This window comes from Psammomys obesus, unplaced genomic scaffold (assembly GCF_907164565.1).
Source record: "Psammomys obesus unplaced genomic scaffold, mPsaObe1.curated_primary_1811, whole genome shotgun sequence".
Classification (NCBI taxonomy): domain Eukaryota; kingdom Metazoa; phylum Chordata; class Mammalia; order Rodentia; family Muridae; genus Psammomys; species Psammomys obesus.
Window position 1 is genome coordinate 5,697,042 of NW_026594083.1, and position 24,852 is coordinate 5,721,893.

General features: G+C 37.5%; 1 protein-coding gene across 1 annotated transcript in view; it reads left to right on the top strand.

The window, feature by feature from the left end:
* Usp25 (ubiquitin specific peptidase 25) overlaps positions 1 to 24,852 on the top strand; it is a 115,191-nt gene that overhangs the window by 41,592 nt on the left and 48,747 nt on the right. Inside the window, exons 4-8 of the mRNA XM_055617820.1 lie at positions 256 to 379; positions 2,822 to 2,984; positions 10,790 to 10,876; positions 15,146 to 15,283; positions 19,310 to 19,386. Of these exons, the coding sequence (XP_055473795.1) occupies positions 256 to 379; positions 2,822 to 2,984; positions 10,790 to 10,876; positions 15,146 to 15,283; positions 19,310 to 19,386 (589 nt within the window). The remainder of the gene's footprint in view (positions 1 to 255; positions 380 to 2,821; positions 2,985 to 10,789; positions 10,877 to 15,145; positions 15,284 to 19,309; positions 19,387 to 24,852) is intronic.

Sequence of the window (24,852 nt, forward strand, 5' to 3'; positions counted from 1 at the left end):
CATACTAAAGAAGTAAATAACAAGAATTTTCTTCTCATTACTACTTTTCTAGATTTTGTAGAAGAAACTATGAAGTTACAGAAAATAATTAATGGCAGCCATGATTGGATTTTTAAAGATATATTCCTTCTTACCAAAAGAACGAACTAACTTCTAGCTTTTGGCTTGGCAGCATTTATTGGGCATAAAATCTTGTGACAGGAGTTCATTTTCATTTGCTTGGCTGACTTTTGAGAATGATATTCTTCTTTTCAGATGTGATTGATCTCACCGGAGATGACAAAGATGATCTTCAGAGAGCGATTGCTTTGAGTTTGGCAGAATCAAACAGGACATTCAGAGAGACTGGAATAACAGACGAAGAGCAGGCCATCAGCAGGTAAGAGCAGTCTGTAAAGAGCATTCTGTATTACAGAAAAATGCAGACTTTAACTTTAAAAGCGATAAGATATAATATCATTCAATTTAAATAAATCATTTAAATACACCTGTACTGTTTTTATGTTTTGTGTAATCAAACTTTATTTAGTTCTAAAATTTTAAATTATTTTGAAATTGTCAAGCACATAATTTTGTCACAAATTTATTTCTTTAATGTGTGTTTGTTTCCTTCTGTAATTTCTTCTGAATCTGCTGTCCAGATCAACCTCAGAATTCTATTACAGGAACTAATAAACCTTTTGTTTTATTTTTTGTAATAAGCAAATGGTAAATATGTTAGACATATAGTAAATAATAGTTTTGGTTCGTGATACTTTCTAATGCCTTTGTATGTACATAGGCATGTTCATGTGTGCTTGTGTGTGGAGGCTAGAGGTCAGCTTTGGTTGTGATGCCTTAGAAGCTGTCTAACAGCTTGTTGTTAGACAGTTAGAAGCTGTCTTCCTTGGTTTTTGAGACAGTTTCTCATTGGGACCTTTTGTTCACCAATGTGATGTGGGAGAGATGTTATAAAAGAAAAACGGTATACTTGTTGCAAATGTTTCTTTGTAAATATGCATATATCTTTGTTTATATCAATTTATATAAGCATGTAAATATGCAAACATCTAGAATTTTAAAATCCATATTAGTATCTATAATTCTTTGTCATGTGTTTTCTTGATGCTTTTGTTTTTAGCTCAGTTTTTTTCTGAAAATTACTATTTATTAGGTTTATATTTACATTGCCACCTTACAAATGCACATTGCTAGATTATGATCGATTTCTTCAGCAGTAATCCCTGATCCTTTTTATTTAAAGGAAAATAAGGAAAAAGTATTTTATTCCATTAAATTCTAGGAAATATAGGCTGATAAGAGACTAATTGTGGTTGATCCAGACTGTGCCTCATCCAAGAAGAATTCCATTATAATGGGGGCAAGCAGTTAGAGATGATGTATATGCAAAATTCATGAACATTTTACAGTTTTTAATTTTTTTTCACTATTTATTTATTATATATTCCTATGAAGCCCACTCTCTCAACTCCACCAGTCCCACTCTCCCTCTCACTTTCCCTCATCCTCTTCCCCTACTCCTTTGAAAGGAGGAGTTCTCCACTGTTGCCATCTGCCCATAGCGTGTTAAGTCTCATCAGAGCTGCCTGGATCCTCTTCCTCTGTGGCCTGGCAAGGCTGCATCATCAGGGGCTAGTGATCAAAGAGCAGTCAACAGAGTACATGGTAGAGGCAGCCCCTGCTCCCTTCACTCAGAGATCCACATGGAGACTGAGCTGCAAATCAGCACATCTGAGCAGGTGTTCTAGGTCCTCTCCATGCATGGTCCTCCATTGGTGCATCAGTCTCTGCAGGACCCAATATTTTACATTTGATTAGGTTTTCATTTTATTTATTGCTTACTTACATTTTTTTAAAATTTACGTGTTGATTTCTTTGAAAATTTTAAGACAGGGTCTTATTGGGTATCCAAAGGTGACTTGAACTCGTGACCTCCTGCCTCCAATTATAAGGGCATACATTGATGAGGACCTCTCCCATCAGTGGACTTAGAGAGGAGCAGGGAGGAGATGAGGGAGGGTAGTTGGTGATGGGGGGGGGAATGAGGAAGGGGGCTCCTGCTAGGATACAAAGTGAATAAACTGTAATTAATATAAAAAATAAAAATTTGGAAAAAAGTAAAAAAAAAAATAAAACAATACATACTAATTTAAGTTACATGTTGTTTATTGTTGGCAATAGTTCTAAGAAAGTTGTGAATAAGCAATTTCCCTGGAATGTGATTACAAAAACCGAGATGTTATATCCTAGGTTAACACCTCCCTATGGTCCCCTAGTTTAGACAAGAGACAAATGTGAGAAATGTGAGCTTCTGCCAACATACTGTGGCATTCATTTTTATAGTATGCTTTGTAATAGGATATGAATACTCCAAAATAATGGCAAGTGGTAGTATATTGACATTTCATCTTCATGGTACTCCCTTAGGACCACCATTGCATATATACTCTAATCTTTACCAGATTGTCACTGTGTGGCCCATGGACCTCTGAGTGTGTGTGTGTGTGTGTGTGTGTGTGTGTGTGTGTGTGTGTGTGTATGACGTATTTGAAGCTAAGAACTGTGATTATAATGGCAATCGGATTGAGGCTTTCTGTTTCTTCGGAAATAATTTTTCTTCACTTGATCTGTTGCTTCTTGCCACTGGCATGCTCTGAATGGCATCTAATTGCTATTCAAGTAATGTCAGCTTCACATGTTACTTCCCTCAACGTGTTAGAGCTATGTGACAAATCCTAAAATTCACTCATCATATGATGTTGCTTAGGGTGTGCTCTAATAGTGTAACTCTTCTTCAACACCGTATTTTTTATTTCTTAAGAGTTCTTGAAGCCAGCATAGCAGAAAATAAAGCATGTTTGAAGAGGACACCTACAGAGATGTGGAGGGACTCTCGAAACCCTTATGATAGAAAAAGACAAGAGAAAGCTCCAGTTGGGCTGAAGAACGTGGGCAACACATGCTGGTTTAGCGCAGTTATTCAGGTAAGGGTTGGGGTTCTGCTCTCAGCCTGAGGAGCAATGGTGGGCCGAGCTCCTTCCTGCACACTTGAGTAGATGTCAAGGCAGGATGTTCATGTATGCAGTGTCATGCACTGTGATTTCAAATCTCCTTGCCCTTTTGTCTTTCATTCCCAGTGTGACTTGTTTGTTTACCATTCTCTGACTTAGCCTGGGTCTTCCTATATAGCCCAGACTAGCCTAGAAGTAAGAGTCTGCTACCTCAACTCCTGAGTGTTGATGATGGGTATGAGATATCCCACCTGGCTGAATAAAGATCTCCTTGTTTTATAATAGTTATTTTTTTTTAAATAAATTTCAAACAAGCTGCCAATATGTAGCCCAGGCTAGCCTCAATTTCCTGAATACTGGGAGTACAGACATGTAGCACAACTGTTTCTACCATGAAGCTTTCAGTAACACACAAGTTAATACCTTCCACTTATGTCAGATTAATTTCTCCTGCTTTCTGGCTGTTAGGAATTGCTGCAATTTTATTGGTTTCTGAAGAGGTAGAAGATAATTTTGTGGGTATTTTTCTAAAAGTTTAGAGAATAATTGTAACCAAGGTAGGAAATTTTTGTGAATCAGATCAGATTTATTTATATTTAAGGAAAATATTTATATTATTACAATCATAATTACAAATTGATTCTTTAAGGAGACATTTTGTTTGAGGCTGATGTGGATTTGCTGATCTATAACAATACATATGTGAGGAAGTGAAAAAGAATAAATATTGATCAATCAAGAAAAACACATTTTATTTTTGTCTTAGAAAATTCTTATGGAATGTTTGGTTAGCTTTTTCTAAAATGAGAGCTGTTTGTAAATACACATACCCATTATCTTCTCAAATAGGAAGATTTTTTTTGGTAATATATTTGGTGTGATCTCTGATTTTTAGCTTTATATATAATAATGACAATTGCCATAGGTTTTTTTTTTATCATTCTGTGTTGGTATGAATAATTAAATTTCAAAATTTAAATAAAATTTTTCTAAATGTTTTGTGTTTAGTTTAATAAGACAGTTAAAATATAGCTTATGGTTTACTGTTCCTAATAAGGACTTAAAAATCCTTGGGCATATGTACCATTTGTTTTATGTTCAAGAAAACTATTTTGTAGTCTTTCTGGCTCTATGTTTTTTATGATGGTTTCAGTTTGTACAGTGTCACAACTATTTCACACCTTCCATTTTCTGCCAGCTTGTTGTTACTTGTTGGTGACGAATCTGTGATTTGAACTGTTTTTTCTCTACAAAGTGTAAGCTTCAAGCCACCCTCCTTTGCTTGTAGCACATGTGCCATATAAACAGATTTTCTTTGCTTTTCTGGAGTCATGCCTCATTCTTATGGTAGACATTAATAAGTAAAGTAGCTCATTACTTTGTTTTCTAATACATTCACAGTCTGAAGAATATCTGGACTGCAGTGAATGTGTAGCAGTTCTTTGACAGTAGGCTTCATGCTGAATTTTGTATTCACTGTGTGCCCAAAACAATTAATAATGTTTATTTGGCATTTTGGAGTCTTGGAGGCATTTGTCTTAGGATCATCTTTGTAGATTGTTTCTCTTCTCTTTTATAGAAGTGAGGTTCTATTCGTGGAACAGTTAGACATTATGAACCACAGATATAAAGCTGTGCTCTGAGTGTTCCAGAAAGTGTCACTCTGCCTTATACACAGCCTGGTGTACAGTAACATTTCTCCCTCATCAGGTGCTTCCATTGAGATGTTCAAGAAGAGGAAGTCTTACAAGCAACATCTGTTAGCTAGATAAATCCTGCTCACTATTGACAATAGTCACAGAAAGTTCCCATTTGAAGTGATAAGTTAACAGAGACAAGGAAACTCCATTTTATGTTAATAAGTTCTTTTTCTATCTCAGTTCAAATGTGACAGAAATCATCCAACTACCCTAAGTCCAATAATCGACCAAGATTGTGTGAGTGTGTGTTTCTGTGTATGTAAGGAACATAAGGGGGAAAAATGTGACTTATTCTTCTTAATAGAAAGTAGTAATTTTTATTCTTCCTTAATTTTATTAGTAGTAATTTTATTCGTTTTGAAGTTTTATTTGCGTCTAGGAGTGCCTACTTCTATGACAGCAAATTTAGCTACTGAAGAACATTTGACTTCTGTGGGAGAAACCTAATCACCCAGTACAAACAATCCCCCACTTGAGAAGTGTGGATTATCACAACCTTATAAAAGTGACGTGGAAATCTGTGTGTATAGAGAATGTCACAAGTTCACTCACAGCTGTATTGATGGTATCTTCAGTGTCCACCATTACGTCAAGGAGCTATTTATTTCTATGTTTAGCAGTTAGAATCTTTTAATTTTCCTTTTGTTGGCATTGCTTCCTTCCCAGCTGTGAGCTGAGATGTGACTGTTCTGTATGATGGAACATTTACAGTTGCCTTGGTTAGCATCCACTACAAAGTGTGCATTGGAATTTACAAAGTTGGTTGCTATTTCTTCAAACTGACACAGATGCTGTGCGCAGTTTCAGTTCCAGAATATCCCACAGTCAGACAGCGCTCAGCTTGAACTTACGTGAGACAAGACGAAGGTGAAAGTGTCACCTCCACAGATCAACAAACAGCACCAGCTGCTTCTCCATGGACAGGCACTTTAAAATGAACTGGAATTCCTTACTTAGTAAATATTTATAAAATGGAGAATGAAGTTTCTGTACTTGCACATCCACAACAAAGGGCATTCAAAGCATAGTAGTGGGATTCCCATCCTCACAAGAGTGGTTCAGAGTTCTGCCTGACACATTTCCACTTTCTGTTGTCAAGCTTTCTTCCTCTGCTTCTGTACTGCATAGATGACGTACCAGTTGCCATTTCTCAGGATCACTGTCTTGTCATCACCCTAGTCGAGTGTGGCAGCATTGCTCCTCCTTGTAGTCTTGAGATGCTCCAGTGAGTCCTTGTGCATCAGAGTCTTCATTCGTGTTTATGCAGAGGCCTGTGATGTGTGCTGATTTCCCTCTTTGACACTGCATGCATCTGGAAGCTCTGCCTTCCTGTATTCCTTTTCCTTGTTTCATTTCCTTGCTTTGCTGCTGTGTTCAAAACCTATTTATTTATGTAGGTTCTGGCTTTAGAATGGCGCCTTTCTGCTTAGACGTGGACCTGAGGCTTTCTTCCTATCTTTCCTGGTTCCTACTCCTCCTATTGGCCTTTTAACCTGCAATTTTTATATGGTGCTAAATGTCTTATAAGAAAAAACCATGTATTTTAAATGTCCTTTAATGTATTGTTCTCTTTTGTCACTCATGCTATGTGTATTTCATAAGTTTTAATTAGACGTATGAATAAATGAGCTGGGCACAGTGCTCTGCTCCTGTTCTCCCTTCTGCTCAAATGGCCCAATCAGGAGAATTTCTGGAGTTAAGTAGTTGGGGACATCCTGGGTGGCATTGCAAGATCCATTCTCAACAAACCAAATATAACAAGAAGGGGAAATGAATTTATTTATGTACTCAAAATCTTTAATTAAAAAGTCTTCACTGGTAAGTGGTGGCACACATCTCTAACCCGAGCAATTGAGAGAGACAGGCAGATCTCTTGAATTCAAGGCCAGCCTCATCTACAGTTTGAGTTCTAGGACAGGCAGAGCTACACATACAAACCCTGTTTCAAAAAAGCAACAACAACAGCAACAATACTTCCCTGGGTGTGGTGGGACAGACCTTAATCCCAGCACTCAGCAGCAGAGGCATGTGGGTCTGTCTCTCTGAAGGCAACTCTAGCCTCTCTCAGGCCAGCCAGGACTGGAGAGTATCTCTCTGCCATAAAACAAACAAACAAATGAACAAACAAACAAATAAGAAACAAAGAAAAGAGGAAGAAGGTTATAAGTCAGCACAGATCACTTTTCTTTTTTTTAACTTTTATTAATTACACTTTAGTCACTATGTAACCCCCCCATAAGCCCCTCACTCCTCCCCTCCCAATCCTACCCTCCCACCCCCTTCTTCATGCATGCCCTTCCCCCAAGTCCACTGATAGGGGAGGTCCTCCTCTCCTTCTGATCTTAGTCTATCAGATCTCATCAGGAGTGGCTGCATTGTCATCTTCTGTGGCCTGGTAAGACTGCTTCCCCCTCAGGGAGAGGTGATCAAAGAACAGGCCAATCAGATTATGTCAGAGGCAGTTCCTCTTCCCATTACTATGTAACCCACTTGGACACTAAACTCCCATCGGCTACATCTGTTCAGGGGTTCTAGGTTATCTCCATGCATGGTACTTGGTTGGAGTATGAGTCGCTGGGAAGACCCCTGTGTTCAAATTTTCTGGTTCTGTTGTTCTCCTTGTGGAATTCCTGTCCTCTCCAGATCTTACTATTTTCTTCTTCTTTCATAAGATTCCATGCACTCTGCGCAACAGTTGGCCATAAGTCTCAGCGTCTGCTTTGATAGTCTGCAGGGCAGAGCCTTTCAGTGGCCCTCTGTGGCAGGTTCCTAGTTTGTTTCCTGTTGTCTTCTTCTTCTGGTGTCCATCCTCTTTTTCTTTCAGGATGGGGATTGAACATTTAAGTCAGGGTTCCCTCTCTTGATTAGTTTCTTTAGATGTACAGATTTTAGTAGGTTTATCCTATATTACATGTCTATATGAGTGAGTATATACCGTGTGTGTCTTTCTGCTTCTGGGACAGCTCACTCAGGATGATCCTTTCGAGGTTCCACTATTTACCTGCAAATTTCATGATTTCTTTATTTTTCATTGCTGAGTAATATTTCATTGTGTAGATATACCACAATTTCTGCACCCATTCTTCAGTTGAGGGGCATCTGGGCTGTTTCCAGCTTCTGGCTATTACAAATAAAGTTGCAACAAACATGGTTGAGCAAATGTCCTTATTGTGTACTTAAGCCTTTTATGGATATTTGCCTAGGAGTGGTATGGCTGGATCTTTAGGTAGTGCTATTCCTAGTTGTCTGAGAAAGTGCCAGATTGATTTCCAGAGTGGTTGTACAAGTTTACATTCCCACCAGCAGTGGAGGAGGGTTCCCCCTTTTCCACAACCTCTCCAGCATGTGTTGTCCCTTGAGTTTTTCATTTTGGCCATTCTGATGGGTGTAAGGTGAAATCTCAGGGTTGTTTTGATTTGCATTTCCCTAATGGCTAATGAGGTTGAACATTTCTTTAAGTGTTTCTCTGCCATTTGATATTCCTCTACAGAGAATTCTCTGTTTAGCTCTGTTCCCCATTTTTAAAGTGGATTACTTGGTTTGCTGTTTTTCAGCTTCTTTAGTTCTTTATATATACTGGATATTAGCCCTCTGTCAGATAAAGGGTTGGTGAAGATTCTTTCCCAATCTGTAAGCAATTGCTTTGTTTTGATGATGTTGTCCTTTGCTTTACAGAAGCTTTTCAGTTTCATGAGCTCCCGTTTATTGATTGTTGCTCTTAGAGCCTGTGCTGTTGGTGTTGTGTTCAGGAAGTTGTCTCCTGTACCAATGAGTTTTAGGGTCTTCCCCACTTTTTCTTCTAACCAATTTACAGTGTCTGGTTTTATGTTGAGGTCTTTGATCCACTTGGACTTTAGTTTTGTTCATGGTGATAAGTATGAATCTATTTGCAGTTTTCTACATGTAGACATCTAGTTAGACCAGCACCATTTGTTGAAGATGCTATCTTTTTTCCATTGTATGGTTTTGGCATCTTTGTCAAAGATCAGGTGTCCATAAGTTTGTCAGTTTATTTCTGGGTCTTCTGTTCGGTTCCATTGATCCACCATTCTGTTTCTGTGCCAGTACCATGCAGTTTTTATTACTGTTGCTCTATAGTACAGCTTAAGATCAGGGATGGAGATACCTCCAGAAGATCTTTTATTGTAGAGTATTGTTTTAGCAATTCTGGATTTCTTCTTATTCCATATGAAGTTGAAAATTTTTCTTTCCAGTTCTGTAAAGAATTATGTTGGTAATTTGATGGGAATTGTATTGACTCTGTAGATTGCTTTTGGTAAGATGGCCATTTTTACTATGTTAATCCTGCCAAGCTATGAGCATGGGAGATCTTTCCATCTTCTGATATCTCCTTCTAATTCTTTCTTTGGAGACTTGAAATTTTTTTTATACAAGTCTTTGACTTGCTTGGTAAGGGTTACACCAAGGTACTTTATGTCATTTGTGGCTATTGTGAAGGGTGTTGTTTCCCTAATTTCTTTCTCAGCCCTTTTGTCTTTTGTATACAGGAGGGCTACTGATTTTTTTTTAGTTAATTTTGTATCCTGCCACTTTGCTGAAGGTGTTTATCAGCTGTAGGAGTTCCCTGGTAGAATTTTTTTGGGGTCACTCATGTATTCTATCATATCATCTGCAAATAGTGATAATTTGACTTCTTCCTTTCCCATCTGTATCCCCTTGATCTCCTTCAACTGTCTTATTGCTCTAGCAAGGACTTCCAGAACAATGTTGAAGAGATATGGAGAGAGTGGGCAGCCTTGTCTTGTCCCTGATTTCAGTGGGATTGTTTTAAGTTTCTCTCCAATTAGTTTGATGTTGGCTATAGGCTTGCTGTATATTGCCTTTACTATGTTTAGATAAGTGCCTTGTATCCCTGATCTCTCCAATACTTTAAACTGAAAGAAAAAAAAAAAAAACACATGATAATCTCCTTAGATGCTGAAAAAGCATTTGACAAAATCCAACAGATCACCTTTCTTACAGTTTCTATTAGAAACTGCTTTTTACCACTCACATGTAGCTTTCCAGTCCTTATATTTGTCTGACTCCTGTTTCTTTGTTCATATATATATATTTTATAGATAAGAGGCGAGCCAGGTTTACCAACATTTTTTTTAATTTTAATAAAATAATTTATCATTGATTTGTGATGCTGCTCTCATGTTCTTTAAAGTAAACAAATTTATATTTTATAAAATGTAATACATTATTGCTGCTTGTGTCAGTATATATACTGTACAAAATATGACTCTAGAAAGAAGTATAGTTACACTGTAAAACATGTACCATACCCACATGTATGTGAAATACTCATAAGGAGAATCTTACAGAGATGTGTGGATGAATTTAATTCTATTAAGTATGTGTTCTAATGTGTACTATTGTACTTTTTGTTTGGAACAAGTATAATGATGATGTGGCACAAAGTACCTTTTAGTAAACACTCCTGTGGCTGCTGATTGACCTCAGGGTCCTGGGTTTAGTTTCCAGCAGCTCAAACACCAAACCACATACCAGAAAGCCTCTGATGAATGTCTGTCTCATTAAGTTCTTTTGGATTAGTCTATCTTTACAATTACATTTGTCTCCTAGGCTGTGTTTTCTTGGCTGTTATGAGAATTTGTATTGATTTGTATTCAATTTTCTAGGTAAACAATCTGAAAGAGAACATGTTTAAAAAGTTATTCATTGTATTCTATCCATTTTATTTTAGAAACTTCATGTTAATGACATAGTAACGCGAACAACTTTCAATAAGTAAAAACTGCATGCTTTAAAAAAGTCGTCCTTGTGTAATTTTGTGTTTTACACATAGGATAAAACTGAGCAAGAATATTATGTTAAGACTGGAGATCGCACAGGGGCCAGAGTACTTGCTCTGTATGCAAAAGGCCCTTGGTTCAATGATCTGAAACCCCATCTATTTTAGAATATTATAAAGAGATGTTTCTTAAGGGTGAGATAGGCATTCTTGTATATAAGTCATATAGTTGCCAAGAAAAAAACCTTTTTAACAGTGGTATTCACAATTCCATTAATAGAATTTTCTCTTAGGTGTCTTAAATTGTTCTTTTTCAGTCATTATTCAATCTTTTGGAATTTAGAAGATTAGTTCTGAATTACAAGCCTCCATCAAATGCTCAAGATTTACCCCGAAACCAAAAGGTAAAAGTATAAAAGACTTTAAAAGTCGAGTTTTAATAGTCTACATGTTCTTTTCTCTTTAAGTATTTTGGGAGCCCTTGGTTTTTTATTAGACCTGAAACTGCTCAAATTTCAATGTTATGCCATTAATCTCTATTGCAATAGCTTCCTATTCTTTGTTTCTATATATCATAAATATGAAATTTCTGCCTCTGTGAGCTACAATTGCATACTAATTCAGTATGGTCATCTTAGGACCCCTCACCTTTCACAGGCTGTCAAATTAGAATACATTCATAGGCTACATTTTCTTAACTGACTTCTCAAAATTATTGTCAGCCTCAGCATTCCTTTTCACTTGATCACTCAGAAGAATCCTTTAAAACTGAGTTTTGCGTTGTTTGCCAAGACAAACTTATCTCTTCTGTGTTGGAAGTTAGGGTGGTTAAGGCTGAAATAAGCAAGAAGATCCCAGGGTCTGCTTGCTTGAGTGTTAGCCCTAACACAAGTCACATTTCTTTTTGAGATTTCCTTTTCTGTAGTGTAGACAGTAACAGTAATTATTTCCTAGAGATGCTGAGAAAATTAAATGATAAACATGGAAAGCTCTTAAAAAGAGTCTGCTACCGAGTATTATCAGCTATTTTTTAAAAGAAAGTTTTATTCATATAAATTTCATAATTTGAATAAAATTTGATTTTCATGCAAACATTTCTTCTTAGTGGATAAAAACATTGCATATAGGGATGATGTATTTTGCCAGGTATCAAGTAATTTCTCGTAAAGAGCCAGTGGCCTTAAAAACACAGGCTGCAGAGACAAAGAAGGTGAAGTTTTAGGTTTCAGTGATGTACTGAACTTTGTGTGACCCATTGTTACAGTAATAAATTATTAAGTTACATTTTCCTTTTAGTGTTAATTTTTAAAACCACCTTTTCTGCAAGTACATGAAACATTTATAGCGCACACTAGAGGACATAAAGCCTGAGATACAGCCAATTTTTAATCTCTGAGTTGGGTCAGGCGAAAGAACAGCTACTTTTAAAAAGTGATTAAGATGGTGTGACAGCTACATAGGGCTAGAGAAGTTAAACAAACCTCTTCAAGTGTAACAGTGTTTTCAGGTCAGTTTTGGAGTGCTGCCTCTTCGTATCCCACGTTAGTGCTGTCAGCTCTCCCTTTCATGTCTAGGAGAAGGCATGAGTCAGAATTACTTCCAGGAGTATATTTATGTCTGTTGTGTTTACCTTTTCTAGTTTTCATTTTACTGCTTTACAAAGCTTCAGTCTCTTATTTCTTAATTCGAATGAGACCAAATCAGTTTTGTAACTTTATTTAAAAAGCAGTCATGATCAGTATTTATATATCAAAGTCTCTTGTGAGGGCCTTAATGTACTCAGCACATACTCGAAGAGTGTGTAATGAGAATGTGCTAGAGCACTGTGTAACGAGCATGTGCTAGAGGAGTGTGTGATGAGAACATGCTAGAGGAGTGGGTAACGAGTGCATCCTAAAGGTGTGCTCATTAGCATATGCTAGAGGAGTGCATGAGATCCCATCTAGGGTAGTTTATTTCTTATAGTGAAAAGACAGTTAGCATTTGCGCTCTTTGAGAGACTCTTGGGCAAAAGAATATTGTGAACGTTTATATGAGGGGTGCTAATGGAGGCCTGGCATGGTAATATGGCATGGTAACAGCAGAAACCTATCAGCTTGACACCTAACCTGTGCTGCACTTATGCACAGTTGTCAGTAATGAATTATGCTAAATTCAGCTGAGACAATGAAAGATAGTTTCTGTTTTAAAGGTTTCAATACGGCATTTTCCATTTTCTGTTAATAGTGAATTTACACGGAACTCACGACCTACTTATTATTAAATTGGACTTGAAAACCAATGTGCTAAAATACAGAATGCACCTGGGATTGATTTAATCATATCTTTTTTAAGCAAATAAAGCTTCCCACAAATATTGTATACATTTTAAATAAGAGGCAGGAGTGCCTTAAGAGTCACTTTGTATTTTAAATAGAGTTGGTTAGTCCAAAATTATATATTGTTATTTTAACTATTGTTAAGTTTAGTGTATAGGATAATTGTTTTCTGAAAAATATTGACAGAACACTGTATCCCACATATAGATATTCTTGGAGCTTAACATATTCTAAGACCCTCAAGGTTTGTATAAAAAAATGAAAGTGTGTGTCTCCACAAGAATTTTCATACCATTTTATACAACAGCTGAAGAGGCTGTTGGATAAAAATATACTTAACCTACAGTGCTACCCTGCACAGCATTAAGTTGTAACAGATTACCAGTGTGCACCGACATGCAGATGAAGCACCAAAAGAGTACACGGATTGCACCGAACCAGAATAAAATACCTAGAGGACGATTCCTTTGTCTAAACATGCAGAAAACGCAGCGTGACTTGTTAGTTGAATGACTAGGGCTGAGCATGCTTTGAGGGGTGGTAGGTTAATATTGATGCTGAGGTGCATGTGTAAAGCTTGGGAAACTGTGTATCATTTAAGTGGTGTGCATAGTGTGCATTAGTTTCACCACTCCACGCCTGTTTACAAAGTAAATAAACACAGTGCACAAGTAGTTTTGTGCGTGCTGACTTTTTCTTAACTTGGTCAATAGAGTAGTTGCTATGTTTTATTATACAGTGTTATGCCTGTTGATGGTTTCCTAGCTGCAGGTATTGGTGGACTGAGACATGTTTCATAATATTCTACTTTCCAAATAATCTTGGCAGAATTTCTTTTAATTAAAAAATATTGTGCTCATTTTTATACTTGTTAAGGAGTATCTTCATTTGTCATGAGCTGAGTGATCATAAAGGGATGGCAGGAAAAACGTTTTTTTGAGAAATTATTGTGTAATTTAAATTTTATGATACTTATACCTTTAAAACTTAATTACATAAGGCAGTTGGTGAAAGAGTTAAACGTAAGACAGGAAATGGATTAATTTCTTATGCATATATTTTGTCATTAATCTTATTACTGCTGACGGAATATATTATATTTAAGTAAGTGTTATTTGTAGTTTTTATGGCTTAGGAATTTTATTTCAGAATTACTTTTTGTAAGAATACTTCAGTGGTGTGTGTAGTTTGGGGATTAAAGTAATCTTTCTACTCATTTCTCGGGCTTCCCTTTTTAGTGCACTGAGAAAGCAATGATTTTTATGTAGCTTATATTACTCTGAACATCAGTTATATAAAATTATCTATATTGATACTGCTAGAGTAAGGCCAATTATGAAAATGTGAAACCTTCCCATATTTTAATAGTAGTTTTTAAGATTTGTATGAAAATTGCTGTAGCAAAGACTTTTATGAGAACTGATTTCTGCCCTGAAGCATTTCACTAAATTACATTTAAATGTTTTTGTTATTGTTTTAAAATAAATAGTGAAGAAAATTCTCTTTTTTAAGAAGGTTTGGTATAATAAACCAGTAAGAACTGAATACCTGCTTGTGTGGCAAAAAGAGAAGATATATTGACATCATTGAGAACTGTGAACTCCAGCTGAGAATAGAATTAAGATTTCATGTCAGTGATTGATCTGATTAATGATTTTACCAACAATACAGTTACTAAACATTTAAATTTACAGTAATTACAATAAAATTATACTCTTATAATTTACAAAATAAATGAATGAAATTTTATCAATAAGTAGAGTGTAGTATATAAGCGGGTGTTAGTGTTTATTAGGTCATTAAGTAAGGATTAGATAAAGCCCTGATATTAGTTCAATAACTAGAGACATTGTATGACAAGTGGAAGTTGGTGGCCCGTATTCACAGCAGTGCTTCCAGCAGGTGTAGACTGGGAGGCACTGTGATGTGGAGGGGTCTGAAGAGCTTTGTTTAGATGGGCTGCGTGGAGTGTAGCCCTCAGATGGTGCCTGGCCGGTGCTGAGCTCTGACTGAACATTGGCACTTCTTGTTGCCCTTGCCAGCACCAGCTGCACCCTGCTGAATGGGAGATTATGATGGGCAGACTTAAATGAGGTGGATATTCTTGGCTCGGTGGTGACATAATTTGCTATGAATATGTGACATTTATACAGAAATTGTAAGGCTAGCTTAAGGCCCTACGTTGTAGCTCTTAACTTCTTTGAATCATGTAGCTGACACTCTTTTCCAGTGTGACAGAGTGCCAGATTCGTCCTAATAGATGCCAGTTACTTTTGGTTCCTGCTCAAGTAGCTGTTGACCAGTGAATAGTTTGCTGATTTCGTTGGGTTAACACTTTTATCCCCCTCTCTGCAGGAACATCGGAATTTGCCTTTTATGCGGGAACTGAGGTATCTGTTTGCCCTGCTTGTTGGTACCAAGAGAAAATATGTTGATCCATCTAGAGCAGTTGAAATTCTGAAGGATGCCTTCAAATCAAACGACTCACAGCAGGTAGCTTCCTGTTCCTTTCAGTTGACGATTTCCATTTAATCTTATAGATTGTTATGTCACTTTTCCAAGTGTGTTTGTTGATTTAGGGTGGCACTACTAAATTTTAACTTGAAGCCATTGAAATCATTTTTTTTATTTGAAAAAAAAAGCAAAAATGACAAAATTGGAGGTATTAGGTTGACTGAAGCTGTAGGTTATAGAATGATGGACGTTGATGAGAAAAAAACAATGAACAAAATTAAGAATATTCATATAACTAAAAAATTAAATTATTATGTGTATGGGAGTTTGTCTTGCATGTATCCTGTGTACTGTGTGAGTACCCGGCATGCCTGCAGGTTAGAAGAGGACATTGGGTCCCCTGAACTGGAGTTACAGATGGTGTAGAGCCACCATGCGAATGCTGGGAATTGAATCTGTGACCTTTGGAAGATCAGTTCTCTTAGCTTCTGAGCCATCTGTCCAGCCCCTATAAGTAATAATTTAAAGAAATTTGTGATACTCCAATATAGTATATGCAATTTTCATGCCCCTGCTTTTGCTGATTGAGAGTATTTTTCTTTAATTCCCTCTAAGGGCGTTTTAGTTATCTCTTTTGCTTTTAATGGTGTTATCATAGTGCCATTTGATGAACATTTGATAAGAACAATATATGGATAAATTTCTTCTAAAAACAAGCAGTGTCTATAAACCAGCATTGCTACTTGAAGAGTCTGACAAAGAGCACAAGTAGAAACACAAGTAGGAGGCAGCACTGGAGCGATGTGGATGATGTACACAGAGGAGACTCGGAGCACTTTATGCTATGTGGAGTCATGAAATAGAAATTTAGAGCAGGATCCAGGGCGAAAGATTTGTCTCTGTCTCCTGGATTTTTCTTTTTAAACTTTTTACCTTATATAGAAAAATATATGCAGACATAAAGTGCTTGCAACAGCATTTTATCTTGTAATATTTTCCTTTATACAATTTTTTCAAATAGCCCCGTGCTTTCTGGGTTTTCCATCTACTTTGCTTCCTAATTTATTTCTTCTCAATGCAGCAATACTGGCACATGCCAAAATAAATAAAATAATATTCCCCAAATGATCCCAAACTGCCAATTTTAGAGTACTGCTTCTGGTTCCGAATCTATTTTGCTCATTTACTCATTTTTTAACTCATTTCTATAGCCTTTTCTTTGTGAGATGATGGTGGCTGTCCTCTCTAGTTGCTCTGTTTGTAATTAATTTTGCTCACACTTCCATTCTTTGACAAGTTTTCTTCTGGGTGCTTTCTGGATTCACTTTTCTTTCTGCTTTCTACACATGCCGTGATCTTTTCATATATGTCTATTTAAAGATGGGTCAGCTGTGGGGTTTTCCTAAGAGTGAAAGTCCTCATCGACGTGCTTTGGTACTTTGCCATTCTGCACTTCTAGTGCTGTCATGTGAATATCTTTCCCTTATGTGAACCAACTAGTTTTATCATTGTTGCCTCTTTTCTTTAGAGGTCTTTAAAAGTAGATGCACACTGGTTACTTTGGTACAGGTGTGTGTATGTGTGTGTGTGTTTTTAACAATACACATTAGTGACTTAGTGAAATACCTATCTAAGTCACATTAGTGTTGTGATTAGTTTTAATATATCTTGGACTTGTGTTTTATATTCTCCCAGAATGTGTCATCTTTGGAAATAAACAATCTTAGGGAGAGTATTTGTCCATTTTAACCATCCTTTTCTTACAGTTTAGACGTGCATTGTTACAGGAAAGACTTCAATTGTTCATCCTAATGAACTTTGCTAAAAATTTTGTTGTATAATTGTAAATTTTAGATTGATTACATAAGAAGTAGGGAATAATTATTTTTAAGACTTGTGATGAGTGAAAATGTTAGTCCTTTTCAGCTACATTCTCCAGATGAGTAATTGTTTAAGAATGTGAACATTTACAAAATAATTTAAATCTTGTAGCTTAGGAACAATAGAAAATTATTAATAGACCCAGAGGCCAAGAGCTTAGGGTTAAGATCCTGGCAGCATCATGCCATGCCCTCTGACAGAAGGAGCACCCTTCTTGCCTCCATCATTTTCTGGTATTCTTTGGCCCCGAAGGCTGATTTTGATTTCTCTCTGTGGTCATATGTGCTTACAGCCTTCTCCTGTTCTGTGTCCCACAGGGAGGACCATTATCGGTGTACAGTTCACTTTTATCTAAGCTGAATTCACAAAGAGATTCTTAGTAATTTCTACAAAGACACATAATAAATTAAAGTTACTTTTTGAGGTTCAAAGGGAATTTAAAAATTTGCCACTATTTTGCCCAATGTGGATACAACTCGAGTGTTGTGCTGAGATTATTTGTGTTTTACTGTGTGGCACTAGAGTTATGTTCTCTTCTAGAACTTAGTTTCAGTACTTTATAGGTGATTGTTTGGTCTAAGCAGTGGGGGGAAAATATGTAATTACTTTATTCTTGAGGCTGCTTTGGTGAGTGGACACAAATAACCTATGTGGATTCATCTATCTAGACTTGATACCACAAACTAGTCTTTCTTTTCTTTTTAAACCCAAATCACAGTGTGTAAGTGGTGGCAGTTGTCACGTGAGCCACCACTTATTCTTACTTTTTCATGTTAGGGCAAAAGCAAACAAACAAAGAGATGGCAGAAGGTAATATTTATATGCTTCTGTACACAAAATTAGTTTGAGGTGTAGAGGACTCTAGACTCAATAATTGGGCTTACTAACTGCTAAAGGATATTGTTAAAGGAGTTATGGATTAACAAGTATATATGAATTAAAGAAATGTTTGTCAAAAAGTGCTAGCCTTTTTTTTTTTTGTAAGAGAAAAGATAATTTTGAGTCAGAGTCTTGGTGAAAGGAAATCTTTCATATCATGGATTCATTGCAGAGTATATAGGGAGGAGGTAACTATTTTTACAAACTTATTTGTTACTTTGAGTTTGTGTGTTGTGTTTGTGTGTTTTCTAAAATGAAACCTTGTGATTATATGGTGCTTTGCTTTTTTTTCTTTTTTTTTTCTTAATATGGACTTTGTTGGTCTCCTTGTGTGGCCCCTGTCTCCTCTTGGTCCTTTTTATAAGCCTCTTCTTCCATAAGACTCCCTGCACTCTGTCCAGATTTTGGCTGTGAGTCTCTGAATCTGCTTTGTTTCCCTGCTGGGTGGAGTCTTTTAGAGGACATCTGTGCTAGGCTTTCACCCTCTTCCCTCTCCTGTACTGCTTCCAGTGTCTATCTTGTTTTCCCTTCTGAATGAGAATTAAGCATCTTTCCTAGGGTCCTCCTTTTTGTTTAGCTTCTTTAGGTCTGTAGATTTTAGAATGCTTATCCTATATTATATGGCTAATATCTACTTGTGAGTGAGTATAGGCCATGCGTGTCTTTCTGCTTCTGGGATACCTCACTCAGGATGATCTTCAAAGCCAAAAAAAGCAGGACCTAGGGGCACTGCAGAGACTGATGTATCAACCAAACACCATGCATAGAGACGAGCTAGACCCCTGCTCAGATGTAGCCCATGGACAGCTCAGTCTCCATTTGGGTTTCCTAGTAAGGGGAGAAGAGACAATCTCTGACATGAACTCAGTTGTCTGCTTTTTGATCACTTCTTCCTGGTGGGGGCGACCTAGTTAGCCCACAGAGGAAGAGGATCCAGACAGTCCTGATGGGACCTGATAGGCTATGGTCAGACAGTAGGGGAGGAGGACTTCCCCTATCAGTGGACTACAGGAAAAAGAGATAGGGGAGAAAGTGGAAGGGAGGGTGGGACCGGGTGGAGATGAGGGAGGGGGCTATGACTGGGATGTGAAGTGAATAAATTATAAATAACAATAATATAATAATAATTTTTAAAACAATAAATATGGACTTCATATACTGGTTAAATTATGAAAACTTGTTGCATCTTATGAGACACATTCACAATATTTTTGTGAGTAGTGACTTGCTGTAAGCTTTACTTTTCAGCATTTAGCATCTTCATTAGTAGGATCAAATGCCAACCAAACTTTTTTCTTTCCACAGCAAGATGTGAGTGAGTTTACACACAAGTTATTAGATTGGTTAGAAGATGCCTTCCAAATGAAAGCTGAAGAGGAAACGTAAGTCACTGTGATGTTTAATGATGGGGTTTTAGGAAGCCAGTAAGTGACAGTCGTTTTGTTCTCTTGGTTCAGTAGAAACATGAAACCAAGAGAGACATTGGGGAATCCCAGTATTTTCTGTGTTATTAAAAAGCTGTTTGGAAGTTGTGTCACAAATTTTAGTTAACTGTCAGTTTCTACTATCAGATCTGATATGAGAAAAAAAAATCTGAAAATTGATTCCTGAAAATACTAACCTTGTGGCCATGTGTTTTTCCTGGATTCAGCTTTTCATGAGGAAGAAGTGGTTAGTTGGGCATAAATTTAAAATGATTTTACTTTTGTTAAGTAAATATGAATACTTCCTTTTTTGTGAACCTGAGGACAGGTTGAACAGTTCTTCCTCCGTATCCATGTTCATTCTCTGTTCATTAGATGTGTGCATATAGCCTAGACTGGTGTGTGTGTGTGTGTGTGTATGGAGACTGGGGAGGGTCAACCTTGGGTGTCAGTTCTCAGGTGGCATTCACCTACTTTTTAAAAAGAGCACCCTCATTGTTTTGAAGTTATCTGCGCCTTCTGAGGCTACTCTCCATATGCTACCTTATGTTTTTCTTTTCCTTGATGTGTGTGAGTGCTTTGCCTACATGTCTATATGTGCATCACGTGCGTTTCTGTTGCCTGTTGGGGCAGAAGAAGGCATCAGATTTCCTGGAATTGGAGTTACAGGTGGTTTCTAGTTACCCCGTGCATTGCAGAGACTAAATCCAGGCGCTTTGCAAGAGCAGGCAGCAATGCTAACTGCAGAGCCATCTCTCCAGCTCCACCTTTATGTATTTTCTTGACACATTGTGAGCCATTTAGAAGGCTGCTAAAAGGCTGTCAGGAAACCTGCAGCACGCACATACAATATGTAGAATCTAGTTGTAAATCCTCGGCTCGAACCTCCTTCTTCCCATTGTCTTTTAAGTATCTTCCTTCTCCTATATTTTCTGTTTTAAATTATGTTCAGCCTCACTGTTTTGTAAGGGCCAAGATAACATGGTTTTCAGGGAATTTAAATAATTTGAGCAATTTCATTTATATTTTAAGGCAAAATTCAGAGGAGTTATATCCAGAAATCTAAAACTAAAGCATCTTCTAAAAAAATCTTAAGTAGTCCATTTAGTAGTCCTTGCATATACAAATCAATCAAAAATAATAAAAGTAATGCCCCAACTGACCTTTTAGTGTCTGTGGTGCCACCTCCTGTAGCCTCACGGGCAGCAGTGCTCTTTCATGTAATTATCTGTAGTTTCCTCACCAGGGCAGGTATTGAGCTGAGAATGCTCTCCTTTCAGATTTCAAGAGATTATCAGGACACACCCACAGCTTGGACCAGTGTGGCATCTTTCACATTTACCCTACAGTGTCAATCTTACAACGTAATGCAATTCTAACTTAAGTTGTTGCTAGAATAGTGGTAGAAATTTGGAATGAAACACAAGCTGAGAAAACTCCATTGGCTTTAGCTCTGCAGAATGCCAGCCAGTAATAGTGAGTTGCTTGTAGACGACATGCTGTGAGCTGAAAGAAATTTACAGAGGACTTGATCACAGTATAGTGCTGGAGTTTAATCAGAGATGCTTCTTATTGCAACAGATTGTGATTAACTGGCCAGCATGCTCAGTGAGATATAACCGAGCGCTCAGCACTAACTAGGTCAGGGGCAGCTGTACCTCCTGCTTCAAGGTTCAGGGACCCTCACAGAAGCAAGAGGGAGAAGACAGAATGGAAGATCCAGATATGAAGCACAAAACGCATTTTCTTACACGGCAGAGGCTTTGCACTTGAGAGCACAGTATGGCTGGTTATCTGCACAACACTGGGCCCATCAGCAAATCTCAGCCTTGTACATTTGGTGTGGGAATGGAGGGACTTTGGGCACCTAACAGTTGTTAGGGAGAGGGCATCATTTTCTTCAGCTCACCTCTGGTGAGCTGCTCTTTCTCCAATAAATAACCTGTTACTCATGCTCTTGCAAGAAACTAATTCTCAGTGGGTCACACACAGAAAGGTGCCTTTGAGGGCACTTATTCATAAAAAGTACTTTGGTGGCAGAGGGGAAGGGATGAGGGGAGTCAGGAGTGAAAAAAGTAAAATTCATTATATAAATACACTAATTATCAAAATTTGAAATTAAAAATGTTCAGTACTTTTATATCCAATAAAAATAAACAAACAATTGATCAAAACAAAAAAGCAAAGCTAATTTAGCACCAAATCTGTTGCAACTGAGGGAAGGGAATTGAACATTTTCAAACTGTTGCAGTCATAGAAAGGGTTTTGAAAGCTGCTTTCTTCTTTGCTTGTTTATAAGTTTAAGACATTGGCTACCCTGTCGTCAGGTGTCCTTTTCTGTCCACAGAACTCTTTGGCTGTATTTTCCTTCAGAAATCATTTGTTGCCCATCAGCTCTCAACTGAATAGATCTTAAATAATAACCCCTTTCTGATTGAGTATTTCTGTAGCAATGTGTTTTGCTGTGTAATTGCTTAGGCCTGCAAACCCTGCCTCCAAGGCTAGTTTCCATTTCATCTTGGCTTCATCTTAGTTACTCATCCGAAACTTTCTATTAAACTTCAGCACTGAAACTGCTTTTGATGTTTCTGAGACCCAGGAGCTAGCATCTAGTGAAGATAACACCTTTTCAGTATGATTCTGGACTTAATTTTGGTCTTGACTATATTTCTTGGTGCTATATATATTTTTTCCCTAAATGACTTATTTATGTGTCTGAATGCTTTGACAATATCTGTGTACCATTATTGTGCATAGTGCCTATGGAAGCCAAAAAAGATAATGTTGAAATCCTGAGACTTAAGGTACAGCTTGTTGTTAGCTGCCATGAGGATGCTCAAAAACAAGCCTGGGTCTTCTGCAGGAATGGAAAAGCATTCTTAAACATTGATCCATCTTCAGCTTCTTGATGCTACATCTATTTGGGTGTCAAACATCTGTTGATTTCCATTACATACATACATACATACATACATACATACATACATACATACATACATACATTGCTTGTGTGTTTGTGTATGTGTGTGTGTCCCCCTGCCCCTTTTAGGAAGTTATGATGGTTAGATTTAAAGATTAATCAGAAAGAACTCAGACCCCTCAGAGGGGAGCACTTCGACTGAGGAATTATCTAGATCAGGCCGCTTTCTGAGCAGGTCAATGGGGATCTCTTGTTAATGAACCTGGGGAGATGTACCCCAAATGTGGGCAGCATACCATGGAATGAGCTGTAAATTGTACCAGTGGAAACCATTAGCTGAGGTAAACAGGCAGCACAGATACATTAGTTCTTCTGTGGTCCTGCCTGTGGTTATGGTGGGAGCAGCTGTCTGAAGCTCCTGCCTTGGTGACTGCCCTGAAATGATGGGCTTTTATTCGGAGTTATAAGCCAAATAAACCTTTCCTCCCCTAAGGTGCTTTTTGGTTATATGTTTCATTGCATCAACAGAAATGCAAAGAAAACAGAAGACTTGAGTTAAATGTCAGTGTTTTGCTACCCTCTGCCTCATATAGAACAAGACCTGCTTACTACACTGTCTTCCTGCCCATTTACTCTTTGCCTTTTACATTTGCTGTCATTCTAATGCATTCCTCTGCTGACAATGAGCAGCAATGAAACCTGAGTTAGGAGATCCAGATTGTTCTTCACTTCTTCTTTGTTCTCTTGTCCACTCTCCTCTTTGAATAGGTAGACGGGTTCAGCCACACTGTAGGGTTCCCAACTTTGGGGTCACTCCATGACTCTGTCCCTAAGAGTCTGATTCTTTTGCAGGAAACCTCATGTTTCTTGCCCTGTATTTGATAGCTTTTGAGTTCCCCAAAGCAGTTGAATGTAAAAGTTAACAGAGTTGAGCAGTCACTTTCTCTCCATCCGGTAACCATTGTTCCTGGAGGTACTCTCACTTCTGTGAAGTTTTACTCTGAAATTTGTAGTTTTTCCTCTCAGGTGAACATCAAAGAGCATATTCTAAAGCACACTGCTCAATCGCCTTTCATCTATAACCTTCCACCTTCCACTCTCCAGTCTATTGAAACCTGTTCTTTGGCCTACTGACCTTTTCTTACAATTCTTTGATCCTATTCATGGTTTCTAAACTAGTAGCCATGTTGCTCTTTTTTCCAAAATGTTCAGAAAAAAGTTTTTTTTTTCCTTTCCTATTTTATTTAAATCTTAAGTCTCACTAGAAATATATCCTTATTTACTTTTTTAGTAGTTTTTAGCTTTTTCTGATTATGATAAGTTGATTTGAGCTACCACCTTGCTGTGCCCATCTCCAGGAACATTCTTTGTTGTGCCAATAAAGCCAGAGTATGTATAATGTGTATGTGTACACACACACATACACACATACATGCACACACATATGGAGTGATCCTGTTTATCTTTTGATATGAAACTAACCCATTCCCCCAGAGTTCTTCATGAATTATCTTTGTGCCAGAGGCCCAACACAACTAGGGAAACACTGAGCAAAGCTTTCTCGATTATTCTTTCATGTGCCATCATCCGTTGTGTTTTCTTATAACCTCACTCTCACTCTAAGCTTATCCTCAATGCCTTCAGTGATATTTCTTTTGTCTTTGACTTTGGTAGTAGACTTGATATCCTCTACCTTTAGGTTCTTGATTTCTTTTCAGTTGTGTTTCCCCTGTTTCTATTCATATAAGCACATGCTCTTCTGAGTTTCATCAACTGAGATTTAGAGTGAAGAGCATCTGGGAGGATGCAAAGAAGACCAGAATAGACAGTTACTGAAATGTCCATGCTGATGCCTTAGGGAAAGGCCCAGTGGTCCTTCAGTGGAGAGCATGCTAGTTTACACGGGTGGTTTGAAAATAAGAAGAGTTCAGAGTTAGGATAGCCATTCATACCCAGTTGTTTCTGCAAAGTTGTGAAATCAAAGTCATCAGACTGGTCATTACTCTTTCTAAGAGTTAATTTGTGTGGTTAGAAAGGAAGAGAGGCCTAGAATATTAATTTTTTACATGGAAATGTTGATTTAATATTAGTAATTATATTTAAGCGTCAGAGATTTTGTATGTTTTTACTATGTCAAATCAGTCTCCAGAAACTTTGATTATCACAGGTAAGAAAAAAATCTTTATTATAACAATGCCCAAAGATTAAGTTTTTGTGTTATATAAACACCTTGATTTTGTAGTCAGAGATAATTTAACTGCTGGTACAACATAATTGTGTGGGTAACAACAGCCCCAAACTAGTGACTTAATACAATTTCCTCACATGTTCCCAGGGTATATAAGTAAGGGTCTCTACTCTCTGCATACTCAAGGCTGCGGGCCAGCAGAAGCCTCTGCTAGGCAAAAACTCACAGTCAACACACACAATATCAACCTGGCAATGAAAATTAACATTAACGTTCAAGGTTTCTGCCCTGGAGGGTCACACGCCACTTTTGCTTC